The sequence below is a fragment of the Accipiter gentilis genome, chromosome 2 (assembly GCF_929443795.1).
Source record: "Accipiter gentilis chromosome 2, bAccGen1.1, whole genome shotgun sequence".
NCBI classification, from domain to species: domain Eukaryota; kingdom Metazoa; phylum Chordata; class Aves; order Accipitriformes; family Accipitridae; genus Astur; species Astur gentilis.
Genome location: NC_064881.1, coordinates 40,512,894 through 40,533,857, shown reverse-complemented (window position 1 = coordinate 40,533,857; position 20,964 = coordinate 40,512,894). Strand labels below are relative to the sequence as shown.

The 20,964-nt window shown below is 44.2% G+C and overlaps 1 protein-coding gene across 8 annotated transcripts in view; it reads left to right on the top strand.

Annotated features, from left to right (window-relative positions):
- The first annotated feature begins 2,971 nt into the window (after positions 1-2,971).
- Positions 2,972-20,964, top strand: part of ENPP2 (ectonucleotide pyrophosphatase/phosphodiesterase 2) — a 74,327-nt gene continuing 56,334 nt past the window's right edge. For 2 of the 8 annotated variants that reach the window (XM_049824642.1, XM_049824607.1), the window contains exons 1-2: positions 18,359-18,494; positions 18,800-18,902. In XM_049824642.1, coding sequence (XP_049680599.1) covers positions 18,462-18,494; positions 18,800-18,902 — 136 coding nt within the window. In that variant the 5' untranslated portion in view covers positions 18,359-18,461. The other 6 variants (XM_049824580.1, XM_049824622.1, XM_049824631.1 and 3 more) reach the window with 6 other exon arrangements.

Here is a 20,964-nt window from a genome sequence, read left to right as displayed (position 1 = left end):
TGCATGTCCAGCCCTGCCCTGATCTGAGCAGCTTGTATCTCACTGCTGCCTAGAGCCAAGTCCAGAAAGCTGATCCAACAGCTCTGGTCATAGCTCACTGGGGATGCGCCACAGGGAGAGGATGTTTGATAAAAGGCAGTGATGGCCACAGTCTGTGAAAGAATGGCAGTGGCACTGCACCGACCCCCTCTTAGGGATCTTAACTAACTCTTTAGATTTATACGTATAAAAAGGATGTGTTTATGGGTAGAAATCCATTCCTAGAGCCCTTCTTAATGCCTTTTGGGCCCTTAAGGATGGGACACTGGCTTCCACTGGCAGCATTGTGCACTCTTCTGACCGTGCACTGCCCCTGCTCAAACTGTGCTCGTTAGTGTGCGTTAATTCTGATGAAGCATTATCTAAAGCAATATCCACTGCTCCCCATGACATCTAGAGATGCCAGCTTCTGTTTTGCTAAATAGCCTGAGTTTGTTTATGCGAATGAGAGAGAGTTGACTAAGATTTATTTTAACTGAGTATGACTCAAAGAAGTCAAAAGCCATATGACCAAGAATGTTGTGGTGTTAAACAAGGGTAAAGATCTACCAAAGTACTTTTAGATTGCAATGAATTTATTGGGAAATACTAAATCATGCTAGTTATTGCGAACCATGTTGAAACAAGACTAAGCGGGGAAGCTTGTGCTTGGTGCCAAATACAGGTAATATATAAACTCTGTAAATGTGGAGAAATCGTTTGGTTTGTTATGTAAACATGTCTTTATTCAGCAAAGCGCTTGTAACAATGTATTTAAGCCCCTCTGGTGTAGAACAGATGTATTTTCCTGGCACAAAACATAATTAGAAGTGATAAGCTGAAATTTAAAAAAATGAAAAATTATATTAAAGTCAGATGAGGATCAAAGGATAAAATATTGTCAATGGCATGGCAGGCTGCACATTAGCTTCTAAGGGAAGTGATAGGTATCTTCTTTTAAATGGAATTCAAACAAGTATTAGGGAGCACAATGCTGGGAACAGCCTGCTATGAGGTGGGGAGATCTTCTGTGAGTTTGCTAATTAGTCTTTTCTTCTTAGGTACTTTTTTCGCTCCCTTGTGTTAAGATGTTCAGATACTTTCCTTCTAGGTATTGCAGAATGTTTATTTTTGTAAATATTTGCTTGCATTTAGTACTTCTATAACTCTAACTGGATTCGTATCTAAAATTATTTGACCTGACATGCAAAAATACTGATATTGTATTTTAAGATTTCTAAATCGAACACTTGGAATCTGTCTGCTTCTATGGTCTCTGTGCATTATCATGTACTCCGTGCTGTCTTTCCAACAGGAGCCCTGTTTCATTTACAATACAGGACCCACTATCTATTCAGCAGCTCCTCAAAGCTTTGATTTTATCCTTCTTTTCAGTGTTCCTTCTCTTGAAGGACTGATGACGAGGAAAGGGGCTGTGGGGAGCAGGGAGGATGGACAGGGTGTCTGCAGGGAGATTTCACAGTGGGGTTTGATTTTGTTTGGGGAATGGGGCAAGGTTTATTTCAGGACAAGGAATCGCCTTCCACAGCATGCACAAGCACACACTTTTTACAGGAGAGTTGTGGGCTCTGCATGCAGCTGTGCTGGGGGTGGGGGGTGGGTGTATGATGGACGGACCAACATGACCCCATTCCTGGATCCCGTTGTGACTGTGAGCACCTTTTAGAACTCTTTTCCCTTGAAATAAACCTACAGTGTGACCCATGGTCTGTAAGGGGCTCAAAGACACCCAGAGAAGATGATCTTCAGAGAGCTCAGCCATTAAGTGCGAGCAAGTTGCACACAGTGTTGAGCATAGACAAAGGTCTCTCAAAGATTTATAACTTGACCAAATCTGGCTGGAATTTGGTAGGGATGGATGAACATATTCACTTAACAAAGGCCATTCTTCCCTGGTCCCCCAAATCCAATCTGTTACTCTAAGGTATGTAAGCCTGAGATCTGTTTATGGAAAGGACAGATAATTTTGTTTAACATTAGTATAGCAAAGTATACATCCTTTGTTTTAAGTTCAGAAATGTTCAGCATATTTTGCCTTAAATTAAAAATAGGTTAAAACCCCTAACTCTTTCCAGCACAAAATGTCAGTGCAAATGTTAGTTTGTCAAAGCAATAAACAGCAAAAATCAAGATCCTACGAAGGAAAATTTGGCTAACCTTAAAAAGGCACACTGCTATTAACCTTCCCTATAACCTAACAAAGAATCGCTCTGAGGGACCTTTCTTTCACCTGCCACAGCTGCAGTGTTCACTGTTGTATCCCAATGTAAGTGTGATAAACTCCATTTTCACCCCCCAGCCTAGCTATAGTGATATTTGGATTTCATGCATGCTATGTATTGACAGCTTCTATTTTATATCCAGTTAAGTAGGAAGCCTTCAAAATACTTAAAAATCACAGTTACAATAAATGATTTTATAAGTCACTCCAATCCATTAAAAATCCAAAGGCTCTGCTGTTCTTACCTGGATACATAAATTTAAAATTATATGCACTCTAGCCAAGGTGGCCTGAGCTTGGAAGTGCCTCATAGGCTGGCTCAGGACATGGGATTGGAAGTTAGTCTACTCTGATTTTGTAGTTAAATTCCTAAAAGCAGATAAAAGCACTCTAGTTAGCAGATTCTGGTGAAGAACTATGAAAAGTGAGGACAATAACCCTATCCATTACTGAATAGCTCTATTAAATGATCAGAAAGAGCTCAGTACCACCTTGTTATCTGCACATGACCTCTCCTGAGGCATCTGTGGCAAAAAAATAAAAAAGAAAGGGAAAAAAAGAACAGATTAAGCAAGCGCCTCAGACCGCTGCATTTGAAAGCAGAGCTTCAGGAGAGGGACGCTTTCCATAGAGTCATTTCAGGCAAAGGTCACATGTGTGCATATAAAATCATTCCTGAAAGCAGCGCCTTTGTCCCCCAGCTATCTCCCAATGGAGCCATTGTCCCGCCGGGGCAGCTGGCACCCTGACTTCAGCCGCGCTACATCGGGATCTGAGGCCCAGGGTGGCCAGGCAGCCCCCCGAGAGCTGGCCGGGGGCCAAGGCAGCCCGCGACCTCCCTGGGCAAGTGCATCGGCCAGGAGCCACCGCCGGGGCCAGGGTGAAGGGAAGTTTCCAAGTCAAGCTTCAGTCATGGAGAAAAAAGACCCGCTGGTACGGTAGGCGCATCTTCCCTCCCCTTCCGCCCTGTGTGTTTTTCTGGCTTGTTAAAGTAGTCTTAAATAAATATAATTACAAGCAAAGTCAGGCTATGAAGTAGCATGAATGTGTTTTTGCCAAGTGCAAATTGGATTGGGATTTGGCAAGTTGGAAGTCCTTTCAATGTGCATTCGGGGCGATGTTGGAAGTGCTCTGATTCATAACTGAAGTAGAAAGTATTACTTAATGCACAGAGAAGAAAATGTATTTTAAAAACCATAGTAGATCTCTTATAGCTTGTTTTGCTTTCTGAAGATGTCTTCTCTCTTAGCCTTTTTAATATAAACTGCCTTTCATATATATATTGTTCCCTTTTAGCAATGTTATAATTGGCATCCAGCACAGGCACAAGCAAAGTATCTTGTGTTTTGTTTGTATTTACCTCCTACAATATTAATATTATGCAAGTACATAATCATGAGTTTAAAACTCCTACATCACTTGGCTTTTGATTTATATTAAAATTTCCAGTGTCTGGAGCTTCACTGGCAAAGTCCTGGGCTTAAAGGCAATCTGTCTAGATAAGGTTCCTATTATAGGCATCTCTACCTAAGCCTTTTTCTCCAGAGGAAATATATGGATTTCTTTAATCAGGGCAGTAACACCTCAAGGATCTGTAATTTTTTTCATAACTCCCTATGCCACAAATGTAAAGTGCTGATTAGAGAGGCAAGTTGATAAGGAGTTAATAAAACAGTGCATGCCTTGTAGTTCCCCTCCATATGGTTGGACTCATAATGATTTTGGATGCTCTGATTTTGAAGTATTAATCATTGGGTCCTTCTTCTGAGTCTCTTTTGCTTCTGATTTGCTTAGATTTTAATTATGATTTGCTTCTAATTATTACTGATCTATGGAAGCTTCCTGTCAGCATGTGTCAGTGCTGTGCAGGCTGCTCCTTATTGCCACCACATCTGTGATGGAAACGCTGAGCTCTGCAAGTTGAAGCAAGGCGCTGACTTGTCAGATTCAAGAATAGAGCATTTCTGTTGTGAAGCAGGTATTGCTCCCTTTGTTTGAAAGACGGTGTTACCGAAGCGGTGTCTGTCTGCAGCTTCCACGAGTGCCCCAGCCCTCCACGCTGGATGTGCTGTGGGGAGGTAGGCGGCGGGCCAGCAGATTAGGACCTGGTGGGTAAGGAGAGGTAGCGGGGTAGAGCCTGTACCTAAAAGAAAGAAGAGGCTGACTCTGCCCCTAACATTGGCTGCCCACAGGTGACCTGCTCAACTGTTCAGGGATGGCTACAGATATTTTTAGATTACGAAAGAGCTTCTCATGAAGTCTAAGGCTGTAGAAATGTTTCCTCCTAGCAGGTTGGCCTATATAGGATGTTAAGAAAACAAAACAGTGGTCCATTTGTGTAGCAATATTTATTCTACAGATTCTTGCCTTATTGCAGAGGATGTAATATGACGGTTAAACTATGAGTTTAAAGTCACTACATTGGGGACGTTTCCAATTATTCATCGAGGATGCCAGCTGAGTTTGAATGCCAGATAGCTAAAGATATGTTAGCATCATTCTTGAAAACTGCAGCTGCTAATAACAGCGCTCACATAGCAGCCTTTACCCAAGGATGCCAAATGTAATCCTTTGACATCAGTTGAACTGAAAGTGGAGGTAATAAATATTTCTGAGAGATGAATGAAAGGTGGCGGCATGAGACTGCCTCTGGCAAGGCTGGGGCTAGCACCACCTCGTCCGAATTCCCATGTGCTATTTTAAGTACTCATTTATGGAGCTTCACCAAATTAATGGGTCGCTGATAGAAACAGAGCAAAGCCTGTTATTGGCAACACACCAGTAACACAAACTGGCTTTCATGTGCTTGCAAAGCTGGTGGCATCCTTGACCTCTGCTGCACCTTGCTGGACGAGGGCTTTTGAACCTCCCAGTACTGCTTTCCCCATGCCTCCCGCGCTAGCCCAGCTGGGATGCACCCTCCCTTGGGCTCATCACCGGGTGAAATGATGACTATGTTTGCAGTGTGTTAGACCAAATGATCTCACAGGCTTTCTTTGTCTCAAACGCCATGCGCTCCACACATTTAGAGTAAAGGAGAACAGGGTCACTGTCACTTCAATACACAAAGAGATGTAAACGTATTAAATAAATACATATGGGCTCTATCAGCATTGGAGAACTATTTTGCTGTTGTGTGCTGTTTAAATTTCATTGCTTAGAAGTTCCAGTTGCTAGTGCTGTACATGAGAAATTGGATGAAAAGAGATTAGAAATACAAAATAACAGCAGGTATGCTCAGCTCCTGTCTTCTTGCTCTGAGCCAGACAGACCTTTTCTCCTGTTGCAGATGGACCTTCCTTACATCTGTGACTGGGAGATAAATTGTATCCTCAGATGCCTCCCCTTCTTATACAATTCCTGTCCAGCCACTCTCTTTTCATTTCTGTGGGAGACTTCATGCCCTCCTTCCACTATTTTTATTGTGGAGTACCTCAAATGTTTAATCTATAAGCTTTCTTCTTTACCAAATTTCATAATATCTTGTAGAGATTTTTAATAGGAAGCTGTTGTGGGTTGACCTTGGCTGGCTGCCAGATGCCCATCCAGCCACTCTCTCACTCCCCTTCCTCAACAGGACAGGGGCAGAAAATAAGATGGAAAAGCTCATGGGTTGAGATAAGACAGGGGGATCACTTACCAATTACCGTCGTGGGCAAAACAGACTCAACTTGGGGAAAATTAATTTAATTTCTTGGCAAATGAAATAGATTTAGAAAGTGAGAAACAAAAACAAAAGTTAAACCAGCACCTTTCTCCCACTCCCCCTTTTCCCCGGCTCAACTTCACTCCTTCATTCTTGACTCCTCTACCCACCACCCCGGGAGGCATGGGGGGTTGTGACCAGTCCATAACAGCCCCTCTCTGCTGCTCCTTCCTCCTCACACGTCTCCCTGCCCCAGTGTCGGCCCTTCCCACGGGCTGCAGTCCTTCAAGATAAACCCACTCCACTGAGGTCTCTTCCACGGGCTGCAGGGGAATCTCTGCTCTGGCACCTGGAGCACCTCCTCCCCTCCTTCTTCATGACCATGGTGTTTGCAGGCCTCATAGTTTTCCCCTCACTCCTCGCTACCTGCACAGCGTTTTTTACCCTTTCTTCAATACGTTTTACCAGAGGCACCACCATCTTGGCTGAGGAGCTCAGCCGTGTCCTGAGCTGGGTCTGTTGGAACTGGCTGGAACCGGCTGGAACCGGCTGTGTCCGGCACAGGGCAGCCCCGGCCTCTCCTCACAGAGGCCGCCCTGCAGCCACACTGCCAGCGCCTGGGCATGGACACCCAATACAGAAGCCTTAAATCTTGACCTCATATTTATAAAAATAATGCACAATTTTACCTGTTTCTGGACTTTCACCCTCTGATCTTCGGTTTCCATGTATTTTTTGGCTATTTAAAGTTTTTAACCTGAAAGCCTTCTCGTTTTGGAAGTTGTCTCTGGCTTTGCTATCACTCACCTCTTCATTGGCTTTTGGTTTTTTGGTGTGGTTTTTTTTTTTTTTTTTTTTGAGGAGTTCTTGGGAATTCATCCTTCAGCATAACCTTATTTTTTCCTCCCATGTAACCTGGTTAGAAGCCTACACATCATATGTAGATCACGGCCAGAGTTGTTCCTACCATTCTTCTCCTAAACCCTCCCTCCCATGGCAGCTACCTGCCATCCCCATTACTGCAATTTCCTATTTTATTCTCCAAACAGCAATTTATTTCTTGCTGCTTGTTAAATAGCATGTTCAGCTGGGGTCCTTCCTCTTATCCCTGTGGTGCTCAAAGAACTTGGGATATATGAACTGTCCCAGGTAATACCACTTTGTTCATAGAGGCTTTTTGGTCTAATGCCAAATTTCAAGCTTCTGGCTGTGTATTGGCACATGTCGAAATGCAGGTAGCTGTAGGGACAAGGCAGGACGTGCTTTCTAGGCTGCTGGGCCACACATTTGCTTAGCCAGGACTAACCCATGAGGAGGTGTTCCCAGACAGGTCCATACACTTGGGTTTACACACAGGCCATCCCACCAGGTCATTCTTTTGCCAGACATGGATAATTTGCAAGGGGGAAATGTGTGGAGTGGAAGAAAGGATGCTTTTACAGCTCTGTCCATGCTGTAGCAAAAGTTGTCAGAGTCAGCGCAGGCAGGATGTCTCTGAACAGGCTCCACAGGGAATCACTCCAGGTTTTACAGAGAGCCCTGTGCAAATCTGGGACAGGATTTGGACGCTTCCCTCAGCACTTTGCAAACAGCATAACAAAGCAGAGGGGAGGAATACAACCTAGGGACACCCCATCCCACACCCTGTGTTTTCAATGACTTGACTCCAGCAGCTCAGCTCTGCAGAATTGCTCCAAACTGCCCTATTTAGATGCGAGTCCTTGAGACTGGAGAGATTTTGATGCAGCAGGATGCACCAGCACTCTTGATAAATAGCAATAAAAGGGACAAAGACAATAAAGTGAATTTCAAGGTAGAACTTACTATCTTCAGAGTGTTTGCTCACATACTGCTGTATATTTCCCCTTGCAGAAAAAGCTTTTTAGCCATATTAGCTGTATGTCCCTGGAGCTGTTGATGAGTATGACAGGTTGAAAAACTTTTCCAGCCATGGCAGGAGAATGAGGGAATGGGCCAAGGGACGGTGGAGGTTACTGGAGCTGGGGCAGGATGGTGGTGAGGAGCCCATGTTGTTGCAGCAGCAGAGGGACCGGGGGATCAGCCCTGCACCAAATTCAGTGTTGGGGCTACCAAAGCTGGCACAGAGGAACTCTGATTGCAACTGCGAGGACTGTAACAAATTGCCACCCCTCTGGCAGCACCAGTCCATAGTTTGGTATTTCAGCATCGGCCTCAGATGTGAGTGGGACGGTGGGAATAGGCCTGGCCCTCATCTGTATCAGGATCAGTGAAGGATGTTGGGTGCAATACTTAAAGACTTCATAGGCTGTATGAAGAAAAAAGAGGGTTTGGTTCAGCCACCTTTGGAAAAAGAAGAGTATGAGATTGTGGCTGTGGTCTGGTACCTGCAGCAGGTGACATTAGAAGCATGTGGCTCAGCCCAGGAGAATTATGGTTTCCTCAGTCATTTTGGGTATTCCTTAAAGCCTTTCTTTGCACCCCTAAAAGGAATTTTGTCTGAGACAATCAAAAATATCCTGTGGATGAAAAAAATGGCCACTACAAGGGGGTGAGGAGAAAATGTCCTGATGAAAAAACACTTTGTAAGTAATTGAGTTGCTATCACCTGTACACGCTTGCTTTCCTTTCTTTCCATGCTGAGGCTGCACAGCTAAGGTGGCAGTGAAGACAATAGGCAAACCCCAGACAAAGTCACCCCTCCCAGGTGGGACAGAGGGAAAGGATGCTGCTATAAAATTGTGTAAAATTCCCTTGGAGCTGATGGCCCTTCATTCAGGATAAATGTAAGAAGCCCTTAAGTTCCTCTTGGATATCGAAAACAATAGGATTCCTTTCCCTGCTCAGGGAAACAGCATTTTTTTGGTACATTCTCTGTAAATGACAGGATTGTACCAAAGAATAGCTTGATGCCACAATCTGAGTCCTCTCTTAAAGAAACAACCTGAAGGGTCCCAATTAAAAGGATTAATTACTCAGGTCATTTGTGCTTGACCACATAAATTCAATACACCTAAATAGGCTCTAATTTTTTGATGTTCCTTAATGTTTATTGGACTTGTGGGGTAGAGTACAGCTGAAACAGAGCATTAACAATAGAGCAGAGATCACAAGGATGCTTTCCTCCCCCCAAGGCCCACAACAGAGGGAACAAGAAGGAAAGATTCTCTTTTGGAATCTCCAAAGCTCCGTTCAGCCCCCAACACTAAGATGTCTTTTTATGCCCTTCCATTGCTCTGCCCAGCCAACCCAGCATACCCCACAGGTGGTAGGAGATGGCTGTAACAGTCATGGGATACTGGGTGCCATTCATCTACCGTGTTGTCCTGGCAGTTGCTGCTGGCAGCATCAGGCCTGGTTTATTTGCTGAAGCTGCCACCTCTCCAAAAGCCTCCCATGCCTCTGCCCTGTGCCCCCTGTCCTGCAGTCTGACTGCACTTCCACCTGCCCTTATACAATGGGGCTTTGGAGTTGGCTTATTTATTTTACTTATAATGCATCAGAGTAGGAAGCAAGGAAAGCAGAAGCTTTCCTAGTGTCATTTTTTTAATCCAATACCTCTCAAAACCATGCTGAATTATCTGCAGAGGCAAGCAGATGCTTCGGCAGGCTTAGGCTGCCCACAAGCAGGGGTATGAACATGAGGTTATAGTCTGATACTCATTTTCAAAACAGCTGTCATGGCTTAAGCTACCACAGAGGAAGCTTGTTTGTGCTCCTGCTCTGTCTCAGTGCAAAGTGAACCTGATTCGTCCCAGGGGTAGGGGTACTTCTCTGCTGACTTCAGCTGTCACCTGAAGATATTGCTGCTCCTTGCCTGTTTCCATCATCCATCCTGGCTTCTTTACCCAAAGGGTTTTTTTTAAAGGTGATTTAATCATAGTGTTTCTCAGCACCAGGCTGGAGGACAATCACCCAAGCAGTGAAATGCCTATAGTCAGTGTGGTGCAGCGGAGAGGGAGAAGCAGCCGGGCTGGGCAACTCCTCACCCCAAAGGACGAAATGTTGAGTTTGCACACCTGAGCAGGGACAGCAGGCACTGGAGGCCTTTCCTTCAGCTGGCAAAGCTATTGCTAGAAAAGGAGTGTCTCCACTCCCTTCACTAGAGCGGTAGTTTACTCAAGTCCTTTTTACATGGGTTAGATCAGATGTTGCCTTCAAAGGTGTTTGGTTGCAGCGTCTTGGAGAAGGGGGAGGAATGGACAGTGAAAGGACGCTAAATTAAATAGTCCCAGCTGTTTTGCAGGCTCTCTGTGGATGCCCAGGAACATCTGTCTCTGCCCTGAGAAACTTCAACAAACATAATTTGAAGCTGACTTTAGTCTTGTCTGCTGTGAAAAAGAGATTTACTGGGGTGGGGAGCCTTCTGTGAAGGCTGACCAAAGCAGAGCTGCTTTTGGTTTATAGCAGTCAGCAATCACTAAACCAAAGAACCTATTATTTCTGAAAATCTTGTATTGCTGGATGAAAAAAAAAAAAGTTAAACAAAGCTTAACTCAGTAAGATTATTTGCTTTAAAATATTGAAGAAATCTATCAATATTTAAGTGGCCAGAGTTTCACTACAGTCTACTTGTTCAATCCATTAAAAAAATTATTCTTTACTCCTTTCCAAAGTTTTATGCTGAAAAGGTGAAAGAAGTATTTACTTCAAAAAAACCCCTGATAATCCTTATGCAAACCCATGCTAGCACAGGATTGCATATTTTTGATTTCTAGCACTTTCCTTCTTTTTTTTTTTTTTATATTGCATTCCTGCAGAGCTTGAAATTCATTCAGTTGCACATTATGATATGGGTTTAAAAAAAAAATCCAGCAAGGGATAGCATTGTTTTGTTTTTGAAATGTTGCTATACTTTTCTCACCTGTAGAAAACAGGAGTACAGTTCCAACAAGACGTTTTTCCCTTTGTATTTACTTTTGTCATGTTTGCACTTGGCTGTAATCAGAAAAAAAAGCTGGCATTCGACTAAAGTGGTGGTGACATGGTTCAACTTAGGAAAACTTGTGATGCTGGGAAAGTGGCCCATCTGTCCAAAATGACCTCAAAAAGTAAAATGCAGTTGTTTTACACTTTTGTGCTTTGCCCTTGAAACAGGCAGCAGCAGATGCATGTTGAGAGATGGGGAGAGCTGAGCGTATGCTGCGGTGACACTGCTCCCCTGGGAGTAGCAGAGAGTTGGGGGGCAGAGAAGAGCTTGTCTGTGCTCTGCCCTCCGCTCTCCTGGCCACGGGATGCTGCTTATTTACAGGACCCGGCTTGGGGTTCGGAAGCAGTAGCAGTTTGCAGCTCGCTGTGTCTCACAGACACGCTGCTTCCAGGGCTGAGGACCAGAGCGGGGAACTCATCCAACTGCAAAATCTGTCAAAGGCAGGGGAATTTTTTAACCTGTTTTGAGTTGCAGTGTGGCCCTAGGAATGGTTGCTCGGGATGAGAGGGGTAGAAGTGATGGCAAGGACTGTTCTGAAGGAAAAGGGCAGAAAATCCAGTTATTTCCAAGTTAATCAAATACCTCTGAACAGCTGGGGATAGCTTAAGCTTGTGTAAGTTATAAAGATGTGTCTTTCAACTACGAGATAAATGAGCACCCCAAAAGGGGGTTGCAGATGGGACTAAGTTTGTGACAGTGTTAGTTGTGTCCTCATTTAATATATATTTCTTTGAGCAAAAGCCTGTACAGTTCATATTGTATCCTCCTCCATGGAAGTGTTCATGGGGCTACTCAGTGAATCAGATAAGGCAGCTTTTAATAATTCTTATTTTTCTTTTTCAGAGGACATCTATTCCTCATTGGCTGTCCTACTTTCTTCAGGATTTTTTTTAATAGAGTATTTCCTTCTCTTTATGCTGGAGTGATTGCATTTAGTGGTGCAGCCTTGCAGTCCTTATGCAAATAAAATAGCTGGCACTTGAATCGGACTTGTGTTCATGTCTTAACTGCAACACTGCCACGGCCTGTTCTATGTTCATGCATTCATTTACTGTGCCAAAAAAAGCTTTCATAGGTGCAGACACTTATAGGTCACCATAACAGCAGCCAGTTCTTCACTCTTGAGATGCCTCCTTATGCACAGAAACAGGAGGAAAATGTGCCTGCATGTAGGCATGTCCCTATTTGTTGTGGGGGAATCCCGTTTCCAGTCTGAGCCTACTTTGTGTTTTCCCCGGAAGAAATATTGGTGCTGCAAAGCATGGATGTCCAAAGCCTCAACGGCAGGCAAGCTGAGAACAAAATTCCTAGTGACATATCTCTTTAAACAGAAATCAAATAAGATTTCGTTATTTAGAAAGTATCAGTGGGGTTTTTTAGATTAATAAGAGGAAAAATATTAATTAAAATACTTCTTTCCTGATCCAAGTACCAAAAACATTTTAAAAAAAGACATTTCAAACAAACAAACAGAAACTTTTGTTTGGCAAAGAAAACAAACTCAAAGTAAACAAACCAGTATTAATTATATCCACATTTTACTTGTAGGGAAGAGATTAGCACTTGGAAATTTTTTAATCATATCCAAACCTTGAGCTTGAAAAGTGTGCCAAAATAGAGTTTGGGCTGGGGGTAGGTAAACGTGATTAAGTAAGAGAGATATGTCACAGGATTATTGTAGAAGTCCCCACAAGAATTTTATATACCCAGGAAATTCAAAGCTAATATTCTACCGAGAAAGGTAAAGGATGGTACAGGATGTACATACAAGTTACACAAAGAAACTAGGAATATGACTTGAAGTTTAGAAAACCTGCTTTATTGCATCTTTAAGTAGCTTTCCCATCTTTGTTTTTGATTTGTTATTTTTCTTTTTTAGCTTTAACTCATTGTTTCTAAAGGGCTGTGGTTTTTGTAGGACAGAATAGATTGTATCACCTGTAAAATTCAAATAAATTAACAGTGATCGTGTGTGGCGCATGCAAGGCACCACGCAAGGCCCTTGAGACCTCCAGACTACTGTCAGGCGGTAGGTGGGTGATTTTCACACCACTAGAAGCCTACATCTCTTTTAAAAAGATGGATTTAAAGCTGGTGATGGGCACCTGTGAGACCCGTCACCATCTCAAGCAGTGGAAAGCAAGGATGAGGACCTGAAGACATACTTAGCCTCTCATGAACGGCATTAAAACCACAGATGGGCTCTCTGGCTCCATGGTTCACTCATTCATATCCTCCATGAAGAAGTGATTTTTTATCATGGAACAGTTTTTATTCTGCAGCATACTAGAATTTTTATATATGATTATCTTAAGAAATATGGTTCTGAACTCAGTGCATTTTAGTGAAGTACTTGTGCTGCTTCATAATAATAATAATATTGTCCAGAAACTGAATTGGGAAAGCGTTAGTTTCTTTGAAGGTGATGAAGGTATACATGTTGGGCCGGTGTTAATGCTGTTGCTGTCATGTGTACAATTCACAGGGAGAAGGTAATACCCTGTGTTGGTGCGATTGGTCTATTAGCTGGGAGGAGAGAGACAGGCATTCAAGGCTTTCTTCAGGACACTGAAAACTTCTCTCCTTTTTCCAGCTAACCTAGCTGTTCTGATAAAAGACATGATCTCGCTTATAAACCTTGCTCGCCTGGTGTGCAGGCACAAATGGTGATTGCGTGTGTAGGGTACACTTGAGCTAAGGCCCTTCCACAGCCATCAGAGGCAGCTTCGGGAGCTGCAGTGCTATCACCAAATCCACAGCCCTCTTTTAGCTACTGAAGCTGTTGTATCTGATGTGGGGTGTGGGATAATTTATTTCTTTACTGCATCATGCCCTCCTTTTTTTCCACCAGGCTACTCACCTGGGTTTCAGTCCTCATCCCAGTGAGTACACAAGTGTTCTACTTGAGGACTCAGGTCCTCCCTTGGTTGGCCATTCCTCTTCTCTCTCTGTGTAGGCAGAGCATGTAGGCTCAGTTTTGGACAGGTGTGCACCAAATACACCTGTGTTTTGTGCAGGACGTGTAGTTTGGTAGCTGTTGTGGGACAACACTTTCAGGAGCGTGAGGTGAGGAGGGATGCGACGTGCTTTGCTGGTCGTCCTTAGTGAGGTTTGGGCTGGATCTGGGTGTTCACTTCCCAGCCCTGTGAATCCCACAGGCATTATGTAGGGTTCACAGAAATGTTGATGGACATATACATGCCTAAGGCACTTGGTGCCTCAGGGGTTGTGCTGCAGCAAACTGCAATTTTGAAGACTTTAAGTGGTCTATGATCGTCCCTGAGGGTCTGGCACCCCTTCATGGATCTTTCTGGCCAAGAAAGTCATCCTCAGCACACTCCTCCAGTGCAGCAGGCACTGTAGTTTGCATATGTTTCCCCTCAGGGCGGTGATGAGCAGACAGATAATTGATGACTATTAGTCAAGCCTCAAGGTGCTGTCAGGTGGTGTTTTGAGGCACTGTGATGAGGACGGTGTACTTTCATGAGCACAGCCTGGTTTGTGGGTCTTCCTAGTGTCATGAGGTAGTGGCAGGCATGGCGGTGCAGCTCCTTACCAGTCGGTCCTGTGCTCTCTGCCAGGGAAATTGCCTTCTTGACAAAATGCAGTTTTTCCGTGTGTAAGAGAAAAAGATGCTTGCAGAGACTTCTGCAACTTTCACAACATGTTCTAAAGCGCAAGGAAGGGATGGTCTGACCCTTGCCTATGCTAATATCTTCATGTCCTCTATACTCTGCCTACCCCCTTAATGCATCCATGTGAACAACTGTGTCCTTTCCTACCCTTTATGATCAGATTGTAATTTTTTGTTTCCCAGCCAGCTTGCCGACCATTTGAAATCTGTCACTTGCTGGGACGTTTTGCCTCCATTAGGTAAAGAGGATTTCTCAGTGACCCCGTTTTGAGGGTTTCAGTGGTACTCTTGCAAACTGAGCAGATAACAGGTCCCTCGTCCTTCAGCAACTCTGTATTTTTTCCTGCATACCCAGGCTGTACAGTCACATTTCTGGGCTCCTGTATGTGGCTGTAGCCTGGATTCTGGGCTGATCTCTGCTGAGGGAGTCCTCACTGCTGCCCCTGGCTGGCTTTGCTATCCTTTTGATGCCCTTGCCCTCACACTCTCGCTTTCCCTTCCTTCTCCACCTCATTTATCAGTCACTGTGCTGGCTGAGTGCCAAAGATATTTGGGTTTGGTCTATAAAGTCCTATAAAAATATGGTTTAAAGCCCTTTATACACAGGAATCAGCTCTTCTTGTTATATTGTGCCTCTCTGATTTTGCTAAAAACCCTCAGGGTGTTTTCAGCGAGGTACCGACATCTTCCCATGTTCGCTTAGGCTGCTGGAAGCTTATTTGGTTTCACAGTGCTTGTATCTGAGGAGGCTTGATGTGGATACTGCTTGAACTTCTGTAGTTTATCAAAAGGTTTTGTTCTTTGAAATTGCTATTTCATGGACCTGGCTAACTGTTTTTCTTGGCCACAACTATATGTGGAAGATGTGTTTGGAGGTGTGAGAGCTCTGGGACAATTTGGAGAAGTCCTTCACCTTTCTACTTTTCATACTGCTGTCAAGCGTACTGGAGGATTTCATCCTAGTCCCCCAGTCACCCGATGTGGCTGCATCCAGCATCCAGTGCAAAGCGGAGATGAGTAGCTAAAAAGGCTCATTTCTCTAGAGTCCACTCCGTCCCCAATCTCTGACTCAGCCAATATACTTGATTTCTCTGCATTTTCTTTTCTTAATAAAAAAACTGGTCAAGAAAGATCAGTTTTATATAACAATGTATATATTTTCTTTCTTATATTAACTCTGTAGAATAGCAGAACAGGAATGCTTGTAACTGGAAACGTTAAAAGAATGAACTTCTCGTGAAGTGTCACCTAGTGGCTGGTTGAAGTTTTGCATCCCGAGTTAAATAATAATCAGTATGATCATGTTAAGCCATAAAAGCCAAAGGCTAATTCTTATGCACCATAACTGATGAAGAGGCACTTCTTATTCTGTTGATCTTGTTAAAATTCCTGTTTAGCGTGGTTCATTTAAGCCCTAAAACTTGCACTGAACCGCTGCATTCTTGGGCCAGAAATACGTTGTTTCAGCTTTAGTCTTTCCTGTTCTGATGAGTAAAATGGCAATCAATTGCTAAAAAAGTTAATCGTCAGGGATCCCAGCAGTGAAATCTTGCCTGAACAAAATCATTGGACCTTGTTTATGCTAATAAGTTCCTTGTGCATCTGTGGGGTGGCTTCAGGCAGATCCTTGTGACAAAAAGATGATTGTGCATCTGAGTATGCGGTCAGTTCAGAGCTACTGGAAAATGTGTCTTACATAACACATATGAAAAAGATTAGCAGTTTCAGCGTCGTCATCATCTATAGTTCTAAAGGATTTTACAAAGGAGGTTAATTAATATAATATACTTGTAACACAGACCAGGAAACATAAAATGAGCTCCTCTATTTATGTGAAATCGTGCAGTTTACAAGCTCCAGAGAGTTTACATGAATGGAAAAATGAAATATGTATCCATCATGCTGTGTTTTTTGGTTTTGTTTCTTGCTTTATTTTTCTGGGTGGCCATTTTTAACTTATGAAGGAACTTTCTTTAAAAAAAACTGAGCACCTGTGCATTAGGAAGATATGCAGGAACAGCAAAAGCTCAGCATCTCTGAAAATGTGGCTGGATGTATTGGCTTGGGCACTCAAAACTGTCCACCAGATTTGAAAATTCCGTTGTGTTTTGCCTGGGTCACTCAGTGACCTGAGGGTCCCAGGCTGGAGGAGAGCTTGGGGCTGCTGATTTCTATGTTTTGCCCATGAAATCATGAGCTTCATTAGCTGAGATACATAGGCAACACTGTTGAGCAATTTTATTTGTGACACCTTTGGTTACCCTTCTGCTGCAGTCACACACTGCTGTACTTAACCTAGTACTTGGGGGTGAAGTTGTTTAACCACAGGATATACCGGAGACTAAGGGTGAAGAATTTTACAGGAACAGCTAGTAAAAATTTTGGTGCTTACTTTTCTCCAGACCTCTACGCACAGGTTTTTTGCTAGAAAAACTTTGCCTATTGCAACCTGTTTCATTTTCAACCCAGCTAGCGATGAAGTGAACATTAGATGGGTCTTGACTTTACAATCCTGGTCTGTGCAAGGGAGAGGAATATGTTGTCCTGGTGTAGCTAAGATGTAGGTCTTCTCAGGCTAATTACATATCCCTGAGGCTTGCAGTGCAAAGATGCAGCTGCACAATGGAGCCACTTTTGGTTAAGACACTGCATGAAAAAGGATCAGCTCCTAGCGAAGGCTGGCAGGCTGGCAAGAGGTGGGTAGCAAAGAGGCGGGCTTTTTACCCTCTGCCCTGTAAAGCTACGAGGTGGGGAAGGAAAGATATTGTAGCAGGTAAAAGGTGTCTCTGAACAAAGCTCAAAATTGTATGTGTTTAAGATTGCAAGATAGTTTAAAGAAGACTGTACTGTGTTTCTTAATGCCAGTATAGAATATGGGACAGGTCCCAAGGGAAGCTCAGCCCATCCGAGAACTTACAAAACTTAACTCTGTCCCTTTAAATGTAATTGTTAGTAAACACTTAAATGAAAGAAGCTTTCATCAGAGAAAAAAGTGGCAAGCTACACTGGTAAGTAATCTGCCTCGGCAAATAATATTTAAGCCACCGATTTGAACCGTGATTCTGCTCAGCATTATCATTTGCCTTGTGAATAGAAGCGCTTACCCAAACAGCCGAGCTTTCTGTTGTTGTTGATGAAAATGGGAAAATGTGGGGCAGAGGGAACGTGTCACTTCCCTTCCTTTCTGGAAGTCTGCGGTTTCCAGCTATTCAGATAAAACTGCTTGCCTTTCCATCGCTCCGAGCCTTGCACCGCCACAGCAGCACGGGAGAAGGGAGTTGAAAAATAACCCCGCGCTCTGAAGGTGTCCCCGGTCTGGGTTTTTTTTTCGTGGGGGGGGGGGGGGGGGGGGGGAACGGGACGGGGGGACGGGACTCTGGTCTGCACCCCGCTTAGAAACTTCGGGAGCACCCTCGGGGAGCGAGACGGGCGCCCCAGCTCCCGTAGCCCACCCGGCCGTCCCGAGGTCGCCCGCCGGGGCCGCCTGCTCGCCCCCGCGCCCACCGCGCTGCCACGCCGGGTGACATTCGAGGGGGGGGGTGGCATCGGGGTATTTTCATCTCGCAGCTCCGAGTGAGCTCCCCCCCCCCCCCCAGCACCCCCTTCTCCGAGCCAGATGGAGACGCATTTGGTTTCTCTTTTAACCATGTTACTTTTGCGAGGAGAATAAAACGAGCAGGAACAGAGCTATTGGCCGCAGCAACACAAGAAAGCCCTGCTTTGCCAGAGGAAACCACATAAAAGCGTGCGTGCGTGTGTGTGTGTGTGTGGTGTGTGTGTTTGGGGGGAGGGCACAGCGAGGGATGATGCCTGGAGCTTCTTGCACTCGGAGCTGCGATTTGTGAGTGAAACATGATGAAATCACCCCCTGGACAAATCACACGAGCCTGTCAACCTCACCAGGTGGGATTACTTGTAGCTAATAGCCCGAACTCCCAGAGCAAACAGAGCTCTGCGCTCCCTATAAAGAAAAGGCGAGGGTGCCGCGCAGGCTTTTCAAGAATTCTCTAGTATGGCTAAGAAGGGCTGCGTCCACTCGCACCAGGTAGGGGAGGAGAGGAGAGGAGCGTGTTTGCTTTTAAAGGAGGAGTAGCCCGGCTCTCCTGAATAAGTTCCTACAAAAAGGAGCGTTTCAGCTTCAGAGAGAGATGTTTTATTCATAAACCCCTTCTGGTTTGTGTTCCTCTCCAACGGTGACGCTGTCAGCTGCTGCTCCGGTGATGGGAACTGCCGCGCCGGGGAGCTCAAATGTACAGAGGACCATCTCTGCCCCTTAATCGTAAAGCTCTTGGCTCGGAAGCCCTGCTTTTTTTCGCACGGTTTGCTCACTCTGCCGTTTTGCTTTTGCAGGTTCTATCTTTCTTTGCTTTTGCCTTTGGAGTAAATGTCTGCATGGGATTTACAACGAATCGATTTAGGAGATCGGAAGAATGGGATGAGGGCCCGGTCTCAGGTACAGTAACGGGCATAAATTGTGCATCGCGATACCCTTATGTTATATACCGTGGGCAGAAACCACTCCTACTCCGAAACAGTAGTTTGCTTGTTCCTTTTCCCTCTAGGATACAGAGAAAAATAAATAACTCGCCGAGCCCGAGTCAGTTGACCTTTGGGACTCACCTATAGGTCTCCTATTTACTTAAACTTTTGCTCTGTGTGCATGTGACTATGGAAAATCTAGCTTATTTTAGGACTGAGCGCTGTCAGTCTCACAGGGACCGGTCTCATCAGCTCCTACGTAGCGTTTGCCATGTTTTGGGCTCCGCACAGTTCCCTTCTAGAGCTAAGAGAAACGCCACCGTGGGTTTAAGGGTACTGGTTTTATTCTGGTAGCTGTCGAAGCGGTTTCTAGAAACTCGATTAATGCTTTCAAGAGGCGCTGGTGAGAAAAGCTTTGGGGATTTCTGTGGCTCCTGAGGTCATGCTGGTTTGTGAACAGCAGACGGCAGACATCTGACGGCGGCGAGGGCCGGGGAGAGGAGAGCAGGTGTTCGCCCAGATGTGCTCTCACCGAGCCCTCTGGTTTTTCTTTCACCTCCTACTTTTTTCTTGGGAGGAAAGCAAGAGTATGCCACAGAAAGGACTGTTGTTTGTCTTCTGGGGCAGTATTGGGTTTTGTGAGCTCAGGCATAGTCCAAGTGGAAAAATATATAGAGAGTGGAAAACTAGGCTTTTTTTTCTTTAAGAAGAAAAAGGAAAAAAAAAAGGGGGGGGGGCAGGCTTGACTTGTGTCTCTGTTCCTTCCTTTGGCAGGAGAAAGGAGACCTGTGGTCATTGACTTAGCGCTGGTTAATATAACCGAAGTGAAAGGGTTCATTTGCAGTGCCCGTCTGTAATGATAGCTTGTGAATTTTAATTATAAAATTGTTTACCGTGGCCAGAGTTTGTTGTGTTCCTGGTAATGTATCTGTGTCCTTCTCTTCCCCATCTTTCAGTCTTCCACAGGAATTGGTGTCTAATCACAGCCACGATCGGGGCTGCTAATGACTGAGCAGAGGCATTTTAAGTGATCAAAAAGACAGCAGCTGTTGCTTTTGATCTTTATATAACAGTAAAAAAAATTGCTTGAAAAACGAATTTATTTCTCTTTCTATCTTCTGCTACGTTAACTGTAGAGCAGTTGCGTAGTGTGTGTGATAGTGACGTGAAGGATTTGCATTTCAGGTCTTCAACACCCGACTGCCAGTTGCTTTGCTTTCGCTGGTGACCGTCTTAAGCTTTAGGGCAGGGCTGCTCAGTTGATTTTTACTAAAGTCCAAAAGGTCTGATATTGGGGACCCGTTGCAGCTGGTCAGTGCCAACTCTGGTGAGCCAACCAGCACTGTTCAGCACCCCCAGGGCTGGGATCAGGAGCAGCATGCTGTTTCCAATACCAGGAGGTTTAGCTCAGCATTCCAGAAAAATAGGAAGAAATACAGGATCTCTTGCAAGAGGGCAGGTGGTGGGGTACTTTTGGCAGTTTATTGAGAATTTGCTTACAGGTGGGCTTGGACCGGCACTTGGCATTGAAGTAGTCCAGTCCAGGGTGCAACAACGAAAGACTGAAAAGTAACAGAGGGTTTTGTTCTCTTTTGTGTTTATGTAGCTTGGTTACTTTTATTGCAGTAAAAAAAAAAAACAAAAAAAAAACACAAAAAAACCCCAAAGAATCTGATAGCAAAGAATAAGTATTGTAGTCACACCTGTCTAAAGGAGAAAGTAAGAAGTTGCACTGCAGAGGTGCTTTTCTTAAACTAAAAGCACTATGATCAAAGAACATATTTAGGCTCTCCTAATCTCATGACTTCCAGTTATACTTCATCAGAAGTCTAGTGCAATGAAATAGCCAGAATAAAATATTAGGTTAAATTATTTTTCAACTTCACTTTGCCTTGGCTTATTTATTTCCAAGTTTCTTGGTGTTTAGAGTTAATTATTTTGGATTGACAAAATACTCGCCTTACCAACCATTACTGTATAGACCAATTTGTTTTTTCTCCAGAGGTACGTCATGATTGCAAGAAAATTTCAGTTTT